Genomic DNA, 13,457 nt, shown 5'->3' on the forward strand with positions numbered 1-13,457 from the left:
GTTCCAGCCTGTGATTTAATAAGCATTAATATTCTACTTCTGATTGCTCCCAGTAATCAAATCAACCTCAAAGCTCGATTCAATTGTGCAAGTAAAAGGCGGACCAAGGTACTTAAGCAGTGTCAGGATTGCAGCCATTGTCCTTGTCTTGTCCACAGTAATTGTATTCCTCTATTATTTGTCTCTCCCTCCTCACTCCCTTCTCCTTTCTCCCTCTCTCTCTTCAAGTCCGTTCCTGCATGCCAAAGTGAGGGAGGTGCTGTCGGACTGTGCCCTGCCAATCTCAGTGCTCATGTTCTCCTTCATCGGCTCCTACATTTTCAGTGACATTGAACGTCAGTATCATTTATTGCTTGGTAGTGTTAATATAATTTATTTATTGCAGTTATAGAGTGCATTTGAGATGTTCATTATAAATAATACTATGCAGTGTAATATAGTGTGTTTCTTACTTTAAAACTGTTTTAAAACTAAAAATGTTTGAATAATGTGACCACGTGCAGCACTTTTTTTCACCCTATTTCTAACACTTTTATTTTGGAGAAGGTGTTGTGACTTTGGCCTGTACCAGTAAATTCAAGTCATTGACACAGGTGGAGGAAAACGTATCTTGCAATTCTCACACACGCAAAGCGATAGAGGTTCATTGCCTTGGTCAAGGATGTTACTGCGAGTAGTCAAGAACTAAACCATCAATTGTCTGTGTGATTAGTGGAAGACTTGCGGTATAGCTCGACAGCTATATAATGTCCACTTCATTCAAAAGAGACCACAAAATAACTTGAAACTGTCCCTAATACTTGGTTAGTGGTTAATTAGTTTTCTCTTTTCTCAGTAATTGTGTATTTATTAAACCTTGCACATGTTTTTTTCTATTTAGTAAGGGGAGATTCATGTTCTTAAAACTCTTTAAACCTTGAATGCCCACACAAATTCCATTTCAAATGACTACATAATCATGTGATAAAGTGAGTGTTCACAGGACTCTATGCAATTCTGTGAAAAAATAAGTACACCCCATGATTCACTGGCTTTTAGAACCACCTTCAACAGCAATAACTTGAAGTAATTGTTTACTTTGACTTTGTCAGTCTCTCGCGCTGTTGTGGAGAAATTTTGGCTCAGTCTTCTTTTTAGGGCTGTTTCACTTGATTGAGGTTTGTAGGTAGCTCTCTTCTTTGGTAACTTTACTTTGGTAACTTTATTGTCCCTAACGGGAAATTGATTTGCAGTATGTCCGTACAAACAAACAAACAGACAACCAACACATCACATACACACTCCAAAATAATATAATATAAGCCTGAGAAAACAACCTATATTTGTCATCAAAAAAGTACAATGTGCAATGGCAACAACCCCCTTCAAGTCTCACTATAGCGTTTCAGTCAGGCTGTGTCAGGGACCATTGAAATACTAGGATTCTTTTCTTTTTCTGTTGTAGATTTGCTGGTATTGTTGAGATGACCATCCTGTCGAGTGAGACTGTTTGGCCAAGTTTTAGCCGGCAGACAGACAGCTTCATATTTAACATAAGGATACAGTCCACTACAGAGTTCATGGTTGACTCAGTAACTGTAAACTGCCCAGGTCTAGTGACTGCAAAACAAGCCCAAATCATCAGCACTCTGTCACCATACTAGAAAGTTGGTAGAAGGTATTTGTCCTGATACGTTGTGGTTTTTGCCAAAACAGGCGCTGTGCATTATTCTTAACCTGTGCTACCATGCTCTTTTTAGAAATAAGAGGTTTCATTATTTTTCTAATTGTACTGTCATTAACTTTAATATTTAACATGGCTAATGGAGCCCTGAAGAGTCTGCAGTGTAGCTCTTTGCTTTTAATAGTATCTCTGCAGTCTTGCAGTCTGACCTTGGGGTGAATTTGCTGGGACGGTCACTCATGGGAGGATTGTTGCATTGTGTTAACAAACACATGAATACTCCAGACCTGCAAACTGTCGAAACTTGTGCTTTTAGAGAGGAGCTCGCACATGCGGATGATCAATAATCAAGTGCATGTGATTTGCAGCACTATGCTACTACTTATCCTCTTAATTCCTATGAAGGCCTGTGAAAACTTTATTTATCTCTATAGTCTGTCACGGCATTTTAATAGAAGATAACTGAGACATTAAATCGTTTCTTGAATGCATCTATAAATATATATTTTAATAATTTACTCTTGAGAGCTTTTTTGAGCATCTGGTTTGTCAGGAATAGACATTTAACATTTTTACACAATTATGAAATAAAATTGTTGAAGCAACCTAAGTGTAAACAGTGATTGCTCAATCTCTTACTTTGTGACATACTGTGGTATTTTTTGAGCTCCATTTAAGGAATTTGAAGATATCCTAAACTTACTTGAAGATACTCCCAAACTTATAACCTTTTTATTTCCAAAACATGTTTTCTAACTGCGAGGCCCCTCTTATTTAACGCCTTTATTGTCTTTTTATGTTCCCCAATCAAGGCACAGGCCAAAACACATTGGAGATTTTCAATTTTTATCCTCTATTGTTTAGCATCATTTTGTGTCCCCATTCATTGTTGCCAAGGCAGCAGCTGTTCTCTAGAGGTCGACATAGAAACAAAGAGATCAGTGCCAAACCCTCAAATGAATTTAAATATAAGTGCTTTACCTCCAGAGACAATAAGTCATAAGATAATAGAGCCATTATTGTATTGTCATTCCTTCCTAAATTTAACCAACTGCACTTAATAATTCAACCGCCTTTGACAGGAGAGTGTGCCAAAAAAGATGTTCAGCATTTGAAAAAAAAAATCCAGCCTCTCTTATGATTATTGGTGTGAAAAAAACACGAGTCATTACAGGAGTTTAAGAGACAGTCGTGTTTGTAATGATTGAATGTGATGAGATAGGAGTAATGCTAATGAATTTTACACAGCTCTTTTCTTGAGAATATTCTTAATGAATTTCAGTATATTCACACATACAAGAATCTTGTTGGAAGCAGATGTTTCTCATGTCCCAGGCTAAAGTTAAATATGAGTTATGATGGCGGTTTAAGGCATCATTTTGTAATATAAACTTAAACTCGTGGTTGTTTTTTTTTTTGTTTAATTTTCTTCCTTTGAAACAGTTCCAGTGTTTAAAGTTCATAACCGGCCCACCTTCAACGTGGCACCATTTGAGCGGCTGTCGCCCATGAACGTTGTCAGCGCCATGGGACTCGGCTTTCTCCTGGCCCTCCTTATCTTCATCGACCAGAACATCGTCGTTTCACTGACGAACGCACCAGAAAACAGGTAAATCCTTATATGCTGAGCAGACGTTGGACATCTAAGAGATATGATTGCAAAACTCTCTTCACTGAAAATAGCTTAACAACACCAAGGGGAAAGTTGAGTTGATTCTAGTATTTGCTTAGCACTCTTCCTGTGACCATTCGGAATGCTGTCAGACTTTTAGAGATCCACTCCTCCACTTTGGAATTTGCTTCAACCGGATATTTTCCAGTCTGTTGGGGAGGGTGGAAGTCAAATTGTCACAGTCAGAGAGCTCTAAAGAAGCCTCGGAGCCAAAACACAAAACAAAACAAAACACCCAGTTCTTCTAAATTTGCATTGGATGGGCCAATTTAGAGCCATCAACCATCTAGCAGCCCTACAATGAAAACATATAATGATGGAATTTCTGGCATTAGCTTGTACATTTGTTGGACAGAGATTAATTGGATCTAAATGTCTGCTCTAAATATGGAAGAATTCCCCAGAGGGCAGATATCCACTAGTCCTCAAAATTCAGAAAAATAATTAAAGATATCTAAAAATGGGACTCATTGTGAGATGAAAAAGAGTGGTAAACAGAATTCACTTTGTTTATACCTCATGTCTTCCTTCATATGTCATTAATAAAAGAGTCCCAAACAGCTGAAGCTATTTCTGCTGCAGCTTTGTTCTTTGTGTTATTTTATCTGGTCCATTCCTTTATTTGCTTTACATCTTTTTTGAAGCATTTGAACTTTTTTCCCCCACCCGCACAGATATTTGATTCCATCAGTCGTGTTAGTTTAAAAAATATGACAACATTTTGAAAATGAATAAAGACTTTACAGGCTCTCAGCATGATCCCAACTTACAAAGTTATATATATGGTTGTTGAGTGGATATAAATGAAAATGAAGCTAAAGGCTTCTTCACCAATAAAATCCTCTTTCACTTAGATTTATGCTTGATGACCTAAAGTTTCCTATGCACTGTAATTTACAGTATGCAGCGGTGCCAATGTCATATGCAAGGGCATAGAGCAGGAGGCACGACTAGTGATCAGTGTGTTCATATTTCTTTACAACACTGCTGCTGTCTGCCTTCAGGCAGCATATTTACAGTTTTAGGCTACCAACACACACACACACACACACACACACACACACACACACACACACACACACACACACACACACACACACACACAGTCCCCCTCATACCACCTCAGAGATGATGCATTGCAGTGATCCCTCACTAACAGGGGCAAAAAAAAAGTTTGGTGGCATCAAAAAGGTCGCAGCCTTGTTTTTGTGTAACATTACTGTAATGTCATGCTCGGCTTATGATGTCATCATCAGTGACATATTGGTTGTGCTTTTCATTCTGTAAAAAAAGAAAAGAGAACGAATCCACAAAAATGTACAGGATTTTTTCTTTTATGTTTAATGGGAAAAAGTTAGTGAAACGTGAGCGAGGTTTGTCGAAGGGCATCACTGACCTTAGGAGAAAGATGCCCTTTTTGGTTTTAGCAGAAGTGTACTAGTAGTTGTAGAGTGTACAGGCAGACTACTGTCACGTGGACTTACTTCTAAAAATTTGTGTATGGCAGTTTTCTTGTGCGTGCCTTTAAACCTATTTATAGAACTTATGGTAAATGTACTCTGTTGCTTTTTTACATTTGTATGTAATTTGTCCCTTTATGGTTTTAGAGGCAGCTTTAACCTGTTTTTGTGCTGCATTATGCTGTTGACTGTAATGGTTGCGTTACTCCTCAGATTGCTGAAGGGTACTGCATATCACTGGGACCTAATGCTCTCTGGGCTCATTAACATCCTAATGTCAGTGCTGGGGTTGCCCTGGATGCATGCCGCCTTTCCCCACTCCACCCTCCATGTGCGCCAGCTGGCTTTTGTGGAGCAGCGCGTTGAGGGGGGGCACCTCTACGAGACGTGAGTTACCCACCCTCTCACTTCCAGTGCTAATCAGATTCTTAATTAAAGCTCGTCTTCAGAGCGTGTGGCGACTGTAATCTTGAGTTGTATCCTGTTCTTCCCTGATTGCGTGATTACTATGTAACTAAAGATTTTCCCTCGGGGTGGAAGAGGTGAGGGAGTTTTTAATAGATGAGAGGATTATGTTCATCATTCTGGCCACACAGATATGTGCAAAATTACAGTTTGCATATATTCGGGATTAAGAAAGTAGTTGAGTATGATTAATGGAGACTAGGGGGGACGGTCTTATATAAGTTCAGAAGATTTAATTAGAGATATAAGCTGGAGAAAAGTGTGCCATTTCAGGAATTTTGAAAGTGTGTATATGTCTGAAAATTTCGAATATTAGTATCACTGACTGTTTATGAACAGCTGTTATTTCCAGTGTTTTTGAAGGTGTACTACATAAAGTATTTTTATTGCATCTTTATTAGGAGGTGCTTACTAGTCCTGAACAGGTGACATTAAATTAAAAAGACTCAAGAATAAGATAAACACAAGGTAAAATAAATAAAAATTACACAACGAGAAAAATGTGAGGTTTCAGCTCCACAGGTTGAGAGTCCAAATGAGGTCATTCCAAGGTCACAGATGCAATCCCTCACGTTGCTTTGATTGTTTCCTTAAAATGATGGTGAGGTCCATTTTCAACTTCAGAAAACATATATAATTGTGCAGGTTCTTATTGATTAATACTAAATACTTTAAAGCTTTTCCAGCTTTATACAAATCAAAAGTAATCTTTGTCATATTTCACTTTGCAAAGCAGATGCATTTTTAAATAGCAAATTCAAAATGCTCACATGTTTTGTTTTTTTTTAAGTCTAGCCGACACCTCCAATCATGTTCCATTAATTGGAGTGCAGGATTGCTGGTGCCTGACTTCAATTAGCTTTTGTAGATGTCATTAGCCTAGGGCTTTCCTTACTTTTTCCAAACAACTCTGCAAATTTTTTAAATCAACTATACTCTAGCAAAAAGCTTATTTGTATTTTATTAATTTAAACTTGTGTTTGTTCATGATGCGGATGAAGAGATGTTCTTATTATCACACAGGCGACTCATAAGTCCTGATCATTTTTGTTATTTTATTGTTCAAAAAGAGTGGTTAATATTTTTAATCTGTAAGAAGAGAGTTATTAGTAATAGCAGAAATCTTCATCCTTTTTGTGGTTTTAAAAATAACAGGATCTGTTAATGAGATATTGGAAAAAAATATATAGCATGTCTTTTCCCCACTGCTCAGACCCCTTAAACTCTGGGAAGTGGGTCTGGAAAATTCCTGATTTTTCAAATGAAAAAATATGCTGCAATACTGATAACAAAATCCCAGAAAATACATTGTCTGTTGCATTGTATGAATCAATTGGGGGCTTTCCAGTAACCATTCATTTGTATGTTATTGTGTGCGTTTTCTCAGTATCGTCCAGGTTAAGGAGACCCGTCTGACGTCTCTGGCTGCCAACATCTTCATTGGCATATCAGTGTTGCTGTTGCCTCTCCCGCTGCAGTGGATACCCAAACCTGTCCTCTATGGCCTCTTCCTCTACATCGCCCTCACCTCCATCGACGGAAACCAGATGTGCGACCGAATGGCTCTCCTTCTGAAGGAGCAGGTCAGAAAGTGTGTGGTGGAAGTAACAGTTGAATAAATGTGTGTGTCCGTGTCCATATGTCGATAGCAGGGCTCTGCAGATCAAACGGTTGACTGTGTGCCCGGTGCTGGAGGACCAGACACGAGTGAAATGGTATTTGCAAATATAATTTTTGTGCTCGTATATTCACAGTACGAGGTGGGTAGTGTTTAGTGAATTAAGACAGATAAGCTGATAAATTAACATTTTATTCTAGTATAGTGTATCAAACACATAACAATACTAAAAGAGAATGCTGATTGTTTGTCTTGAGTGTTTTATCCTTTGTGTCCGATTTAACCTTCCTTCTCTCTCAGTAAAGATGTAAAGCAAGGCTTGCCATTTTTCCCTACGCTTGGTAATGTCACACACTGGCGCCTCCTAATGACGATATGAGGAAATGACTCAAAATTTACAGGTTTCGCTGTGTAGAAAGCCTGCATAAGTGTAAATCTTAGTGTTGTAGAAGCATTTATGCTCATGTACATATACAATCATGCAAAGATTAAACTGAAAATAAAATAAATGTATTAATTAAATAAAAGTAAAACCAAACCTTAAAAAATCTCATATAAACATTGTTCAATTTAATGACCACATTTTTTTTGCTTCGTATGAAATCCAGATCTTTGTCTGTTTTCTTCTTCACATAAATACATTTTCTGTCCTCACCTGTAGATAATTCCAATTTACTGACTGTACAGGTACCAACCAAGCTTTAGAAGATGCAGATTTGTCCTGTCATTTTTTTAAATTTATTTGCTCTTTGTTTGTTATAAGATTAGTACCTGACACCAGATCAGTTGGTGGAGCTAAATTAGTTTTTGCTGCAGCTCGACTGGGACTGCATGTCCTACCAACAATCAATGTTATTGTGGTATACAGTCACACAGGAGATACTATAAATGCAGTTATTGTACGTTGTAGGAATGAATGCTAAATGTTCGTTGTGATTTAAAATCCAGAGTGCACTTCTTAAATGCGTGTGGGTTGCCCACTTCCCTTAGTCATTCCTTTAAGTTTGCAGGAGACCTGAGGACAGTGAAGAAGAAGAGCCACAGGGGAGATTGTTTTTTAATCTGTCTTGATCCTCTCACCTCCTGCAGACGTCTTACCCACCTACCCACTACATCCGCAAAGTGCCCCAGAGGAAGATCCACTACTTCACGTTCCTGCAGATGATGCAGCTGCTGGTGCTGTGTACATTTGGCATGTACCCGATACCGTACATGAAAATGATCTTCCCTCTGGTCATGATCCTCCTAATCCCAATCAGGTACGACTGTGACCACTTTGTCCCGTAAAATTGTTTTCTCGGGTGCTTTAAACCAGGGTGACATTCAGCACCACACGGGTAATAACAAGAGCTGTGTCTGACCTAAATCTGCCCTCTAGATGAAAAAAGCTTTAAATTACAGTGAAGTCTGGTTTCTGCTGTCTTTTTTTTTTCTTTCAAAAATCTTCATATCTCTCTAAAAAGTGCTATTATGGGGAATAAAGTAGACAAGATGATGGATTATCTTTAAATGTTAAAGTTTAAAAACAGAATAATGTGGAATGGAAAAAAACTGCAACGTCTGACTGAACGATACCCAAATATTGATCAGATTGATAAAACTTTGAAACACACTGTATGGAGGCTTTTACCATAATGATCAGATGCAGAACTAAAGCGCAGCATACAAGCCTACTGGAAATACCTGAATTTAAAAAACAAAGTTTCAATTATTTATTAGATGATCACAGTGGATAAATACACTGAAAAAATACATTTTTCATGAGGTGACCTGCATTAGTACATTTTTGTGTGGGGAAGAAGTATTACACATATGCTTGAGACACGACACAGCATTGATATTCAACAAAGTTGTGCTTCAGGTTACTGGGTGCGAGCTAATTCAATATTCCCCTTTTCACTTGTTTGTTTTGGTTCCCTCCAACTTTGTTTTTCCAACTGGATTGTAATAAAAATCAGGTTACATTAATGAGTTAAAAATATAGGGGGAAAATTCTCAGTCATTCTTTTTTCAGTCTGATTTTATAGTGCAAATGTTGACACTTAATCACCATGAAGGTAAATGTGTATAAAATAATAATATCCTGAAACCATAAAGTGCATCTTTTAAAGTTTGGGGGCTCGTAAATTAGCCACTGTAGAAATGCGCTCTTGATCACTGGTAGCACTGATAAGAAGGCGGTCAGTTTTATCTGGTAAAATCAGACACTGTAAAGGCTTTGGGGTTTATTTTCTTCTTATGCTTTCTTTCTGCTCTAACAAGCACCAACTGACATGAATTATTTCTGCTCTGTGTTTAGGAACAACGTGCTCCCTCATATCATTGAGGCCAAATACTTGGACATAATGGATGCCCAACACATGTAGCTACAGATGGAATAAGCTCTGGATCCACATAAAGACATCTGGAATTTAAACAAAAAAAAAAAAAAAGAAAAAAAAGAAAATTAACAAAAACATATTTTTCAATGCAAAACTGTATGGAAAGCAAAAAGGAAATATATATCGACTGTTTTGATTTTTGTATCCGATAAGAACATTCTTTTAGGTGAAACACTGGAAAAGTGGCAAGTCATGTGAAGAGGGACGAGAGTCGTGGGAAATATTTTCCAAACATTAAACGGACAGCATCTCTCTGAAGGGGAAATTCTACCGAAAAAAAGGGAGGAAAAAAAATGAAACATAAAACGGGACCATCCAGAACTCCCTGTTTCACTTCTGTTTGACCCTCTCAGATTGTTCAGTGCCATATACCTCCATCTTCTCCATTCACACCTTTTACTTTTCTATGGTAACACTTTACAATATCCTACTGCAGTGTGTACATCTGTGTTTTAACCTGTGGGCAACTGCTTCAAGTATTCACTAATACTGCTCAAGTAATAAAACTGCTGCCAGTGGAAATTGCGTATTAATTAGAAAGGTGTAATGGCACAATGTCAGTATGAACATTATCTATTTTTGACACTTTGCACTCACATTGTGTTTTTACACTGCCATACAGGGAGGTTTGCCATCTGTACACTGTGTTAAGTATTGAAAATCTTTTCCATGGACCACTTACATGAAAGTAATACCGCGTTTAGGCCACTGTAAAGAAAATCTTTACCTTAATCATTGTGCAGTGTTAAAACCTTCACATTCCTACACCTTTTAGCTGTGATCCTCCCTTTTATCTATGTAGGACACGTGCGTCCTTACATGTTTTGATTCTAAGTCATTCCAAAAACGTTAGTATTCATTAAGGTGTGTGTGCGTGTGCGTCTGTGTGTGCGTGTGTGCGCCATCATCTAGCTTTCTGCCGGGTCTTAGAAAACCGAATTTTTAAGGTGGAATTTAAGTGCTCAGATGAATTTTAAAAAATACATTCCACGGGTATATATTATGTGTAATTATTTAGAAAGACAGCACAAACCAAATCATATAGTAAAGTCTTTATGAAATTATGAATATATTAGAATATATTATGGCAGTATATAAAACTTATTATTGTTCAAATCTAGGATTATTTATTTATCATGATGACCGTTTGTCAAGTGGAGAATGATCATTTTGTGTGTTTGCCCTGACCTGTTGTTCTCTTTTTGCTCTTTTTCATCCCACAGATACCAAATGTTGTATTCCGAGTGTGTCTCACATATGACTCTCCCACAGTTTACATATCAAAGTCCCTTCCAGTTCCATGTCACAGTTCTGGTGCATTGCTAGTAAAGTCAGGTTAAAAAAAACAAAACAAAGCATCTGAGAGCTTTGGACTGAACAAAATGCATTTTTTTTCCTGTGATCAAGTGTTCAAAAATGAGTTTTAGAATAACCCAGTCTTGTTTTCTATTTAGATGTTATGATTAGATCAGTGCTTGCAGATGTTGTCATGTAATAATCCAGGTGTCTGGAGAGATTAATATTGTTATCTACAGCTCAAAAAGAAAAAAAAGATTCTAAGCACTGATTTGCTTAAAGCATGTCACCTGGGTTTTTAATACAATGTGATGCCAATGGACATGTATCCTACATGAGAAAAAAAAGTAGCAAGTCAAACAGTAACTTCTCATTAAAACGAATGCAATGCTCAATATTTAGCAATACTGTGTATAAAGCAGAACTTCACCAGTGATATTGGGGTGAATCAGCAAAGGCGGACCCATCACTGAAGCAATGACAGGCCAGCTGTATTTTTACAACAGCACCTTTTCAGTCCATCCTCATGGTACAAACGCTGCTCTGCGCTGATTTGATTACGTTACACATCAAGAGGAAAAAATAAATAAAAAATATATATATATTTGCCTGTCAAAGAGGCATCCACAGTGGCAGATTTTGTTGCTTTCCCAATATCCAAATGGCAGCTCCCGCACTTCTGTTCAACTTTGTCTTACAGATGTGAGAAAGATGTCCAATTTAAGCAGATGGATGTCTCATGCTGAGATAGCAAGGCATAAAAGCCTGCAAGCATTTGCATAATCCTTGGACTAAGCCTTAAGACAGCACTGGTGAAAGCAGGATGAGATTGTGAGGTATGAAGGAATATGTACAGTTTGCAATGCAAAGTTTAGTTTTTATTAACTATCCATTATAATCCAACGCAAGGTATTAGTTTCTAACTTTGGACTGAGATTTACTGATTCTTCTTCTTATGTGACAGTACTGTTGTTGTTCCTTGATATCCTCACTGTACTGATCATTTTGGAATAGCAGCAAACTTCTCTCAGAGGACTTGATATTGGATTTGGGATGAAAGATACTACTCAGTTTGTGAAACCTTGACTTCCCCTTCCTCCTAATTGGATTTGTTTGAAATTGCGTACTGTGATGTTTTGTTTAGGTTAACCACCCCTCTTTTCTGATTTCATATAGCCTACTTTTTCTAATCATGAATGTATGATGTGTGGATTTTTATATAGCATACTAATTTAGGTGTCAAACAGAATCTGTAATTTTGTCAAAAAGATCAGCTATATTTGTAAGCTGTAAGATGTAAAATGAGAAAAAATGGTTATCAAAACAGAATGTGTTGGTTTACTATAGTGTGTGTGTGTGTGTGTGTGTGTGTGTGTATATATATATATATATATGTGTGTGTATATATATACACATACACACACACACACACACACACACTCTACGCTGAAAAAGAGAGATTATCTCAAGCTGTTTGCCAAATAAAAAGTAGTAGTGATGTAAATAAGTGTGTGCTTGTGCTCACTGTGAATTGGTGATCAGATTGTCGTAATGTTTGATATTTATATTAGTGCCCTTTAGACAAAGGTTCCTTCTAATGTTATTGACCACCTTGACCATTTATCTACGGCCACTACCAGGACAAAACGTTCCCCTCAGCAGCCTTGTTCATTTAGAGGATATTACAAAAGGTCAAGACATTATGTGCCACATGGTTACATAAAGAATGCAGTGTATTTTCAGTATGCTAATCTGCTGTGGAAGTAAGAAGGTAATCGACTCAAAATAACTTCTGGGTTGTGCCAAGTAATGCAGCTGTAGGACCGTGTGTGAAATACAGCTCCATGCTGCAAACATGCATCTATTTCTACTTATGTTTCTATTTTTTTTTTGTCACAATCTTGTTTTAATAAAAATAAAAACCCACTCCTATATTTATAAATTACAGAGAGAGATTTTTATGTATCTTAACACGTTTCCAAAAATTTTAAGTTATCTGTTATTTCACCTATAAATTTCCTGCTCTGTGGGGAATTAATAGGCATTGTTGGTGCTTTAAGTATCATCCTTCCATTGAAACAAACCTCGGTGTAAGCGCTATTATCAATGTTACTGACATTCATCCTCGCATGGGGATAAAACGCTTCAACCGCTCTTTAACCAGTAGATGTATTTACAGCGCCGCCTTCAGGACTGTTTTTATATTCCCAACTTCACTGAAAGGGGATCCTGTGTGTATTGGTACCATAATTACTGAATGAGTAATTACGTGTTTTAATAAATATTTATCTCGAACTGATGTATAGGCAGAAAAAAATATCAATTTTTAGAGTATAACATCGTCTCTGTTGCACTGCACCTGCGCAGATGACCGCAGATCTCTTAAGTCATAAGAAACCTGGCAGTGCAGGTGATCTGCTCTGTGGGGTTATTAAAGGTACGCGGACAGAGTCGCGTTAAATCAGTTAAGTCGCTCTGCCGCTCTGGGCTGCATGGTGCGGAGCTCTGACTGTATAAACGATGGACGACGCGACAGCACTTTCTCCCATGGTGCAAAAATGAAGCCAAAATATTCCCCTCGTGGAAGATGCCATATTGCGCTTTTGGAGCCAGAGTGCGGAGGAGTGACTTGAGGTGGAGCGACTGCGTCACGCTCCCACCCACACACCCGCTGGACGTGACCGCAAAGTCTGTATTTTTGAATGATTCCTTAGTTTTTGTTATCCATTTTTTAACAGATGACATCAGCTGCATACTCCACAGAGACCCAGAGTTACTGTTAATATCAAAAATGTAATGCTGTCCTTTGAGATTTTAACAGAAGACTGTGAGTGTAATGGATCTAAAACTGTTTAAATCTTCAGAGCACTCTACAGCCTGGTAACAACAGCAGCAGAAGGTT

The 13,457-nt window shown here is 37.7% G+C and overlaps 1 protein-coding gene across 4 annotated transcripts in view; it reads left to right on the forward strand.

Moving 5' to 3' along the window:
• The window catches only part of slc4a11 (solute carrier family 4 member 11), a 102,736-nt gene extending 92,122 nt beyond the window's left edge, over positions 1–10,614 (forward strand). For all 4 annotated transcript variants that reach the window (XM_086274400.1, XM_086274402.1, XM_086274403.1 and 1 more), the window contains 6 exons: positions 229–335; positions 3,107–3,272; positions 5,009–5,182; positions 6,648–6,843; positions 7,968–8,137; positions 9,178–10,614. In XM_086274400.1, coding sequence (XP_086130526.1) covers positions 229–335; positions 3,107–3,272; positions 5,009–5,182; positions 6,648–6,843; positions 7,968–8,137; positions 9,178–9,244 — 880 coding nt within the window. In that variant the 3' untranslated portion in view covers positions 9,245–10,614. The remainder of the gene's footprint in view (positions 1–228; positions 336–3,106; positions 3,273–5,008; positions 5,183–6,647; positions 6,844–7,967; positions 8,138–9,177) is intronic.
• Positions 10,615–13,457: the final 2,843 nt, after the last annotated feature.

The sequence above is a fragment of the Aulonocara sp. 'chitande type north' Nkhata Bay genome, linkage group LG19, assembly GCF_057382095.1.
Source record: "Aulonocara sp. 'chitande type north' Nkhata Bay isolate Kocher_YH1m ecotype deep benthic linkage group LG19, A_spYH_male_GT1.1, whole genome shotgun sequence".
NCBI lineage: Eukaryota > Metazoa > Chordata > Actinopteri > Cichliformes > Cichlidae > Aulonocara > Aulonocara sp. 'chitande type north' Nkhata Bay.